Raw genomic sequence first — 10,994 nt, forward strand, 5'->3', positions numbered from 1 at the left:
TGCCTCTGCGCCCCCCATGGATTGGACGGTTTCCATGAGCTCTCCCAGCGGCGAATTTAGGTACTGCATGGTATCTCTGAATAGGAAGGTGCCATTTCGAACGATCGAATTTTTTCCATGGAACTGGCCACGATGAAGGGAGCTCGCTTCCACCAAAGAAGGTGAAATACCCGCAACAGTCCGGCGAAATCGTAGGCTAGATTGTGCACCATGATGGGCAGATTTCCTCTCGTCGTGCACGCCACGTCACATGTGTTGCACAGCGTCGCAATGTAATTTGTTTCACGGGCAGTACAACGCTTGGAATCGTCGTGATGCCGGACACGGGGTAGATCTTGCGCGAACTCCCGCCTGCAGTACCCACAGTGGGTGGCAGCTCTGTGCTCGGCTCGTTGCTCATTATTCAGCACCATTGCGGCTGGGCAGGCGTTCAAGGCGATCATCTAGTCCCGCATTTCCATCAAAGCTTTCACGCACTGCCTCGCGGAATCTTCACCGTGGTGCGTCCTGATGCGCATCACCTTCGAGTCGTGGGTGCGCACGAGAATGGCACAGAAGCTAGAGGTGAAATGACGCTGCATGTCAACACCACTGGGCGCGAGAGCGCTCTCCGTGTCCAACGCGACGATGTAGTTGTACTGCTGCCTGTACTGTGTTTTAGTAAATTCTACGAAGTTTTTGCCCGGTTCGCAAAATTCCAATATGATTTCATTTACGTCCGCACACAGGCGACGATGTTTCGCCATGCTCTTTTCCTTGTTGAAAGAGCGCGTGCAACCTTCGCATACGAAACGCCTATTGTCTCATCAGTAACCACTCGAGAGTCTTGATTCCGAAAAAATGCTGTTCTATAGCCAAAAAGTGAATTTTGTTTTCATACTCGAGTTTTGGGGGTCGCGACAAGTGCACTCCTGATCGACGTACTCGTATACGTACACGGATATCTTGCTTTTGTCTTCGAATTCGTCCAGACCAGAGTAGGAAACGGCGAAGCGGCTAGGCCACCAGTACTCCGCTGCGTAGTTTTCATATGTTTTCCATCTATTTCTTTCCTGCGGGTGCAGGAGGGCGAGCGTATTGTATTTAAAACATTCACCTTCCTTACGTGCTGGTAAAGGGACATTCGTTAGGACGTTCCTACGTTTGGCCAAATGAGCGGGAAGTAGCCCAGTGCATCCGAATTTTTTAGTGTTCACAGGGGAAATACACATTTGAACGTTTTGGACGTCGGTAGACACGAACCCACTCCCTTCCCGCTGATAATTTTCGATGCGCCCTGTAGACTCCTAAATCACATCCATCAAGGTATTCGCGATGGGTCCGTCACTGTGGACTTTGCGAGCAAACGCCATCAAGTGTGCAATGTGTTCAATTATCTCCCCCCCGCGTTTCCTTTGTCATTAAAACATCGGAACAAATACAAAACCTAAAGGGCAGTCTCTGCGCTCTCAATATAGCGACCATATCGTGAAAATGAATAATTAAATATTGTCGCAAATCCTCTACTCCCTGATCGTGAACAGATGCCAATAGCACGAATCTTTTGACGATACCTCTAAATGCAGTGTCAGTCTGGAAGAAGGGTAGGAAGGATATATCCACGTCGGGGTGCGATCGCATCACATGAGCACGCAGTGTAGGAGGGGCGCGGTCCCGAGAATCGTCTTCCGATTCATCCTCGATACCGTGAGGGTCAAAAAAGCAGAATACACACAGAGGCACTGAAAATAAAGGGATCCATAAGAAATGTGCAACAAGTGAGGGGAATAACGTACTTGTGACGCGAGTGGAAGGGGACTGTTACCCCCGAGGCGCTCGCGTGGCTTATAAATCAGCAGCCACGCTGTATGCCCCAACATGTTGGGGCCATCTGTTCTATATCAAAGTTCGCTTGTTTCCGCATACTCCCACGGTTGTTTTCCGAGAAATTGGTTCACCTTGAGAATGAGTCGGCTACATGTCTCAACACGTTGGGCCCATCTGTTTAATATCAAAACGCACTTGTTTCCGCGTGCCCATTCATGGCCAAAATGAGTTTACTAGGGGAGTTTGTTTATTCGCTCGGAGCAGAGCCCGAGCTGAGCGGAAGTGCGTCACCGAACCGGAAATCGATCGGTCGGGTGTAAAGCGAGGAGAAAATTAAATTCCATACGCGACTGAGCGACAATGGCTTTGCGCTTGCGCAGTATGTATTGCTGTGTCGTCTGCTTCCGTTGGTGTTCGTCGTAGGGCACCGTTTATGCGTTAGTGGCTTGAAGGTTTCGCTTCTGTCAGTTTTTCTGATTTTGTGTTCCTTCTTTTTTCTTTTTTACATCATTTCACGTTTCATTCCATGTTGCACGTAGTGTGTGGAAGACGACGACGACCAATTTTCTAGCCGTTCACGCGGGGCCACTCGCGCGTTCGTCCATCATGACGCTGGCTGCAAACTCTGCATCAAAGCCTGTGTTACATAAAGTTTCTCGACATCTGTCAGAGAGTTTTGCATTTTCAAGCACTAATTCCACAACTGGTTCGTGTGGTACGGCGGTCTAGATTGTCTGGATGAAAGCCACCTCAAAATTTCAAAATAGCCGCCATCTTCTAGCTCAGGAATTGTGGGAACGATCTGCGAGCTCGCCCTCCAAGCTCCGAGCGAAGCGAGCTGCCTCGGATGTGACTCTGAGCGAATAACCAAACACAAAGCGGGCGGATCTGAGCCATTTCTCATACGCCCTCGAGCCAGATCTGTGACGACATATCCGCTCCGAGCGCCTCCGGGCGATTAAACATAAACGCCCTAGAACTCTGTGGCGAGCTTTGTTTTATCCCCGTCGAAGGAAATGTTGCGTATGTTTGAAGGTGCTGTAAACAGATTTCGCTTTCTTCGAGAAATTGGGTCACCTTGAGGATGAGTTGGCCGCACGTCTCAACACGTTGGGGCCATCTGTTTAATATCAAAACGCACTTGTTGCCTTCCACCCGTCGCGGCCAAAATGAGAACTCTGTGGCGAGCTTATTTTTATCCCCATCGAAGAAAATGTTGCGTATGTTTCAAGATGGTGTAAACATATTTCGGTTTCAACACCTAGGAGACCGCCAGAAGATCCACATTTTTATATCACGGCACCATGTAAACAACCATCGCGAACTTTTGCTTTTGTTCAAGATATACCCCGTTCTCCGCGCTCAAAACAAGTTGGCACATTCAGACGTAAAAAAAAGTTTGAGCCTTTGTGCAAGGGAGAATGGGGCCCATGCTTTAGGTTGCGTAAAAAAACGATCTCGTGAGCCCGGACCTCGCCCACTGCTCGTCCGATTGCAACCATCATCACTTCCAGCCTGAAATCGTAAGTACCAAATAGATTACACGATATCCAATGGGTATTATATTGTTTTTTCACGTTTCAAATGATGAAATGCCCGGCCTGTGCCCAACCATTAACCGAGGGATCACACTTCCGGATTTTGGTTGTGGGACCTAAGGTACTGGATCCAACACCACCACTGCAGCTCTCACAAGAGTCGGAGTACATATGTATTGACCTGAACGCGCTGTCATCACCACCACCAACACCACCCGACAACTGAGCCGCACATCACAACAAGTGCGTGTAACATCGCTTCTATGCCTTCTTCTGTGTTCTACTATCGCTGGAATACATATGGACTGGTCGTCACATCGCTTCTATGCCTTCTTTGTTCTACTATCGCTGGAATACATATGGACTGGTCGCAACTCAGTGCCGTAATGGCCAACTGCTGAGCTTGTGTCACATATGAGGAGCATTGCTTCTAAGGCATGTATGTTTTTTTTTTCCTGCTATCCACCGATACATAGCCAATAAACGTTTCTAGCCATTGCCTATAAATCGTAGTTGTCTGTGGAGGAGGAGTTCGCATTACGTTAAAAGGCGCGCTTTACCCGAAAAAAAATGCTCCCCTCGCGAAGTTGTAAATCTTTATTTTCGGGGGTGGTACCCGAGAGTGTTACTCGCCTTAGTCTCGCCTTCGGAAGAGAAACCTTGAGTACCAACTTATTTTCACTGCATTAGTGTCGGTAATTAGCGATCGGGGTTCCAAAATTAGGTCATTATTGATCACTATCACCCGGCGAACTCGCATCATAACGGCTCTTTCCTCCACAAGTGGTAACACGTTTGGGACCGTGCGTACTCTGCCGCCCTCCAGGTGATCTCCATCGATGTCGGCGATTCCAAAAGCGAGATGCAGTGGTCTGTCGATTAATTTCACCAAGCGCACGCGCGATGGTAGCTTAAACACGTAGTGATCTTGTTCATAAGTCCACTCTATTTTTTATATTTATAGATTTTATTCAATAGTGTGTCCGCGTCTCTTCGAACGTGAGCTGTTTTGTTTACCCCTTCTCCGTTGATAGCGTTATCAGGTTATCCGGCGCTTGGTTGACGTTCAGGAAGCTGTTGGGAATGGAAAATCCCTGTAGAGCGATGATGTACGAATCATCCAGGTGTAGCGGCTTATCTAAAGCGACCGTGAAGTCGTTCAGCGTGTTGGATGGGTGCAGGTCCATGCTAGCGTTCAAGAGCAGATACACATAAAATTCATTTTCTGACATCGCTGCCGGGCACCCAAGAATCGTGATCTTTGGCGTATCCGAACCGCCGAACCAAGTAGTGTAATACACCGTTAATTTTCTTCTTTCTAATCACCACGGATATGAGTCGCTTATCGTACGAGGGAAGATGGTGGATGGGCTGCAATTCCTGCTCGTAGAATGATCCCAGTATTTCTTTTCCCGTCGAAATTTTCACGTACACTACGGGTGGATCGGTCTTTCTCGTTCGCGACACCTCCAACAGTTCGGACGTCCACCTTTGATTGTAGCCTTTGGCGAACAGGCCGCGATCTAACGCGATCCTCACCTAGTCCCCTACTTTATACTTGCTCTCACACGGGGTCGTCTTACGATTCAATCTGTTGAACAGAGTTACTTCATTTCCGGCGTTCACGTTTTTCGGCTTTTCGCCCGTGACGGAGTGTACCGAGTCGTTATAGCCACTATCTTCGGCAGCACGTTGATATAATTAAACTTCCCCGTACTAGTGAAATGTCTGGCTATTCTTTCTCTAATTGTTCTCTCTACGCGTTCACATGAGGCCGCCTTCATTCCACTTTGTGTGCTATAGTGATTTAGCAGCGACTGAAAATACTGACGAAAGGGGGAACCCCAAAATTCGCTTCCACGAACGGTGAGGAGATTCTTCGAAATTCCATGACGAAAAACTCGTTGGTGGAAAGCTTTCTTACGTCCTGCGGGCGCTTTGTGCGAATGGGGACCATGTACAGGTACAGCTTCGTCCAAACTTAACTTGAACACTGCGCCGGCCTGCGGAGCAAGAGGGACGACACCCTAGCGGCTCTAACTGGAATTATCGGGAGAGAGCGTTGAGGGCTGTCCTACTCGCATCACGGGGGTGCCCGTCTGAGAACTGGTGCTCCGCTTCGAATGGGCAATGATAGGAGACACAAAGCTTCAGCTTGTTTGTAGTGATTACGTGACCTCGTGCCACCTGATATCGTTGATCGCTGTGAAGCAACATCAGTTGCCTCAAAACTGCCGTTTATTTGCTATTAACTGCGCGGGAGAAGCTTTGTGCGTCCAAGCGCTACAAGATAATTTCACTCGCATAACGAACCCGAGTTACTCTTGAAGCAGCATGGAAGTGGTAATGGACAGTAAATACGTGAATAATGCGAGCGAGTAACCACATTGTGCTGTCGCATGGAAAATTCCATTCTTACGACGTTCTACAAGGCTTTCTTTACCATAAATTATTTCGACGTATAGCAAGCTGCTCATCCTCGTTGTTGTTCTTGTTTGAAGAAATAAAGGGTAGAAGGGAAGAAAAATAAAGGGTAGCACTCATAAGAGCGCCGGCTACTCCACATTTAGTTAACATGTTTACAACAACAACGCTAGCAAACTGCGACACAAGGGGAATCACTGGGAGAATGGAAGAAGCTTGTCAACCTTTCCTTTTTGCCAGCTTTTTTTTCGTAATAAACATATCCCCCCCCCCCCCTTGTCAACTGACTGGCCATCCTGAACATATGATATAACGTGGCGCGGAATGCGGTGCTTGAAGCAACAATCTTTTCCAGCGTAACGCATTTACGTGTATTATTATTCCATTGCTTTCATTCTATTGCTTAATTCCAATTAATGTGACGCCGCTACAGCAATATGACGCCTACCAATGACATGGTTGCTAACGGCGCGGACAATCACTATCAGATGGCGAAGATTTCAATCGCCCGCAGCAATCTCCAGAACAGACTGGAACGATGTGCAGATAACAAATATCCATGTAAAAGTCAGCGCCCGTTCGAAGCGGAGCACCAGTTCTCAGACGGGCGCCCCTGTGATGCGGGTAGGACAGCCCTCAACGCTCTCTCCCGATAATTCCAGTTAGAGCCGCTAGGGTGTCGTCCCTCTTGCTCCGCAGGCCAGCGCCGTGTTCAAGTTAAGTTTGGACGAAGCTGTACCTCGATTGCGTATCTGTGACTGTTAAGATGTGCTTATAGCCCTTGTTAAATTTCTTATATTTATGCACATCCACAAAGTCTGCTTGATATAAATCCCTCACGTGAGTTGCGATGATGGAGCGCCGCTTAAATTTTTTCTTCATGGGCTTGTGAAGGGTGTAAGCATCTTTTTTCAGCTTTTCGATGGCTTCTCTGCGCGTGAGCTTGTGATAACGTCGGTACCGATCCACTCCACCAAACCCTTTCTCCTTGATCTTTCTGTAGGGCCCCATATTTGCTCCAGCGAGCAATTCGTTTGGTTTGGTTTGGGTTTTTTCTGGCGCATTAGCTACTAAGGCCATAATGCGCCAAATACCAGTGTAAGTTTTATCTGGGTAAAATTTGTTGTATTTACTCAAACAGTGTTGAGTGCTGGGTTAGTAATTAAAATCACAGATCCTTTAAAAACCCGGTATCTCTAAAAAACATATAGATCTTTTCAAAGGGTATGAAACTTTCATCGCCCAGCAAAAGCGCCGGCTGGAGTGGTAAGAAGTTTCTATAGAATAAAACGAAATGACGTTCACGAAGATGCTGATATGCTGGGCATACAATGAGGGTATGGAGTATTGAGAGTTGTTCCCCACAGTGATTGCACTCGGGAGGGTCTTCTTCCCGTAAGAGATATCCATGTGTTAAGTATGTGTGTCCCAAACGGAGCCGACAAGGTAGCACCTCATACAGTCGATTGGATGCAGATGGAGAAGGGCCTATCTTGGGCTTTATAGCATGTAATTTGTTGCTTGTCTGTTGGTCCCAAAAGCTCTGCCAGTGTCTGTTAATGCTGCTTTTTAAACGTAGCCTGAGATCTTTTGATGGAATGTCGAAGAGCGTTATGTCGTTTGTTAGGGCAGCAGCAGCTGCTCGATCGGCCTTTTCATTTCCGGGTATCCCAACATGGCTGGGTACCCAGCAGAACAGTAACCGATAAGCCCTGTTAGCTATAGTGCTTGCGATGCGCCTTGCACGATGGACAATAGGGTCTTTTGTGCAATGAATGCTACAGATAGTCTGTAAGGAGCTCAAAGAATCTATGTATATGACTGATGATTTGATACGATTTTGTAAGATATAATTGAGGGCTAAAATTATGGCATACACTTCCGCTGTGAAGACAGACATGGTGACCTTCAAACGATGTGACCTCGTAACTGTGCCAGTAACCATAGCGCACGATACCCCGGAAATAGTTTTTGAGCCAGCAGTGTACAACTCTACATGGCTACCAAAGCTATCCTTTAGCACTTCAAATTCCTGTTGCAGGACAGTGTTAGCAGTTTCACGTTTGTTGTATCTGGAAAGGGACGTGTTGCTTTTTAGACGGGGCTGCCATGGGGGGATTTTCTTAGTTGTCTCAAGGATCATAGAGTTGTACTCTGGAAAGCCATAGTGTTCGACTGCTTGTGACATTCTAATACTAAAAGAAGGCACAGCTGAAGGCCTGTTCAAGAAGTGCTGTCTGAATTGTGTATCTGTCACACATTGATATGCTGGGTTCTCAGGGTGACCTCTGATTCTGAGTGCATATGACGTAGCGAGATAAAACCTGCGTCTCTCTAAGGACCATTGATTCGATTCTATATAAAGACTTTGTATCGGAGAAGTTCTGAAGGCTCCAAGAACTAAACGCAGTCCTTGGTGGTGTACTGGATTAAGGATTTTGAGTGTAGATGGCCGTGATGAGCCGTACCCAGCACATCCATAATCCAATTTGGAAAGAACAGTGGAGACATAAATCTTCTTGAGTGTGTCACGATCTGCTCCCCAGGACCAGTGAGAAAGCACCTTTAGAAGATTTAGAGCTTTGATGGCCTTTACCTTGAGGTGTTTGAGGTGAGGAATGAAAGTCAATTTCCGGTCAAATATAAGCCCAAGGAATTTATGCTCAGGCTTTACAATAATGTTGTGGCTGCCCATTTTAAGTGTTGGTTCGGGAAACACTCCCCGTACCCTAGAGAAAGAGACACAGACAGTCTTCTCCGGGGAAAACTTAAAACCGTTTTCGTGCGACCATTTGACCAACTTGTTTACTGCGAGTTGAAGTTGACGTTCGCACCTAGCAATGCTGGAAGAGGAACAAGAAATTTGTACGTCATCCACATACAGTGAATACCTGACTGAAGGAGGAATGGCGCTTGCTATGGAGTTCATCTTTACAATGAAAAGAGTCACACTTAGGACGGATCCTTGCGGTACACCGTTCTCTTGTATGAATGGGCGAGAAAGTGTCGATCCAACCTGGACCCGAAATAACCGTCCTTGAAGGAAATTGGCAATGCTGCGAAACATGCGGCCGCTTATTCCCAGAGTGTGCAGGTCCTGCAGAATACCATACCGCCAGGCAGTGTCGTACGCCTTTTCGATGTCGAAAAATACGGACACACAATGCTGCCTTCGGACAAATGCTTCTCTGATGGCAGTCTCTAGCCGCAGCAGGTGATCTGTTGTCGAGCACGCAGCTCTGAAGCCACTCTGGAATTTATCGAGACATTTATTTTCTTCAAGGAAATACATCAGGCGATCATTCACCATGCGCTCAAAAGTTTTCCCTAGACAACTTGTCCCAGTAAAAGGAAAGGCGGCAGGAGTTCGTCAATTAAAGTTTCGAGAGTGTTCTGAGCAACCACAGCTGATGGTGGCAGGTATACGGAACATACAGTTATGACCCCTTGAAGACGTATCTGAACGGCAACTGCCTCGAGTGCTGTTTTTAGTGGAAGGTGCTTTGCAGGGAGGGTTCTTGATGTGAGGATAGCAACACCTCCAGATGTACATGTTGCATCAACCCGATCGTTTCGGAACAAGTTCCATCTCCGTAGTGTATGTGTTCGATGCGGATTCAAATAAGTCTCTTGTAGTGCAAAACAGAGTGTGTCATACTTGTCCGAAAGATCATTGACATCATCAATATTAGTGAGAAGCCCTCGACAATTACATTGAAGGATCGCCATAATATAGAAAATGAGAAACGTTTGCACAAGAGGCGTTTCCGTCATAGGGAAGAGACTATGGTCTAAAGAAACTTTCATTATTTCTTCTTTGGGGGCATTATGGGCTGTCTTGGAGCTTTTTTCCGCGCAGCCGCGAGTTCCTTGGGCGATATATCGGGGAGTGAGCCACTCCCCAAAATACTGCTCTTAGGCTTTCTTTGAGATTGTGAGCTCACGCTCGCGAACGAGCCTTGCGAGCTCGTGTCATCATCGCATTCCATGGAGCTTGCCTCCACGGCTTGCGATGACGAAAGTGGCGCCTGTGAGAGTGACGCCACAGAAGAGGGTTGGGAAGCTGTGGTTACAGTTACAGGAGGTGGTGTTTCAGAGAGAGGTGTACATGTTTCTTCACTTTGTGTTGTATTCTCTGTCTGTGTTGCGCATGAGATCATCCTTGGTTTCTCTTTAACGACAGATGAAAAGGATTTCTGGAACTGGAACGGAGATGCCTTCTTCCTGGCTTCTGGATACCTTAGTTTCTGTGTGACTTTGATGTGCATCACCTCGTTCTCGAACTTCCACTTTGGACTAGACCTAGTGTACGTAGGGTGGTCACCTGCGCAGTCGACGCAGTGATCCGGTCCTCTGCACTCCTTAGAGTTGTGGTCCTGCTTGCTGCAGCGGGCACAGCATGCAGAACCTCTGCAAGTATCGGAAGGATGGCCAAAGCGGTTACACTTGAAGCATCTGAGTGGATTAGGGATATATGGCCGCACCTCTGCAGTCAGATACCCTACCTTGAGCCTTTCTGGTAAAGTCGGGCAGTCAAATGTGAGGATTGTGTTGCGGGTCGTTATGTACTCATTGTTCTTCCTGATTTTGATTTTTCTTACGTCGATCACCTTTTGGCTTTTCAGATTTTCAAGAATCTCTTCTGACGGAACATCAATGAGTTCAGCTAACGACACAACACCACGGGAGGTATTCAGAGTCCTATGCAATGTTGATGATATTTTGATTCCGAGCATCTGCTGTGTGTTCAGAATTCGCTCACAGTCGGCTTCCGAGGTACATTTAAGCAATAAGTCACCTGATCTGAGGCGCTTAATTTCAGTCACATTTTTTGACAGCGATGCCACCGCATTCTCAATGAAAAACGGTGGCATTTTTCCAAGTGGAGTGGTCTGTACATTATCAGTGCTTGCACTGCTAATGACAATGTATTTTGCTTGAAAGGCGTCGAACGCCTGTTTGAAGACTTCGGTCCGCGTGCGCTTGCCGCCCGCGATCGAGGAGGAAATAGAATTTTTAACCATATGAGGTTTAAGAAAATGAATGTTCCCATTGGTCACCCACACTTCACATTCATATATGTGGGAAGCTCCCGGAGTTTTAAGGAAAACCCGTCGGCCGGGGCTTGACCAAGACCCCGACCGCCACCGTTCAAGGTTTCTGACCCTTCACCTTGCATCTCCTCGGCACGGTACGGTTAACACCTTGGGACTGGGGGCTGGGGTC

General features: G+C 47.3%; 1 protein-coding gene across 1 annotated transcript; it reads right to left on the bottom strand.

Annotated features, from left to right (window-relative positions):
• Positions 1–9,574: 9,574 nt before the first annotated feature.
• LOC135377070 (uncharacterized) lies at positions 9,575–10,642 on the bottom strand. The gene has a single exon (XM_064609413.1). It carries the CDS (start codon positions 10,640–10,642, stop codon positions 9,575–9,577), a length of 1,068 nt encoding a protein of 355 aa, XP_064465483.1.
• Between the last annotated feature and the right edge of the window lie 352 nt (positions 10,643–10,994).

Source organism: Ornithodoros turicata, chromosome 1 (assembly GCF_037126465.1).
Source record: "Ornithodoros turicata isolate Travis chromosome 1, ASM3712646v1, whole genome shotgun sequence".
Lineage (NCBI taxonomy): Eukaryota > Metazoa > Arthropoda > Arachnida > Ixodida > Argasidae > Ornithodoros > Ornithodoros turicata.

Coding starts and splice junctions, on each gene's coding strand:
- LOC135377070 (XM_064609413.1), bottom strand. CDS start 10,642: ATGCCACCGTTTTTCATTGAGAATGCGGTGGCATCGCTGTCAAAAAAT.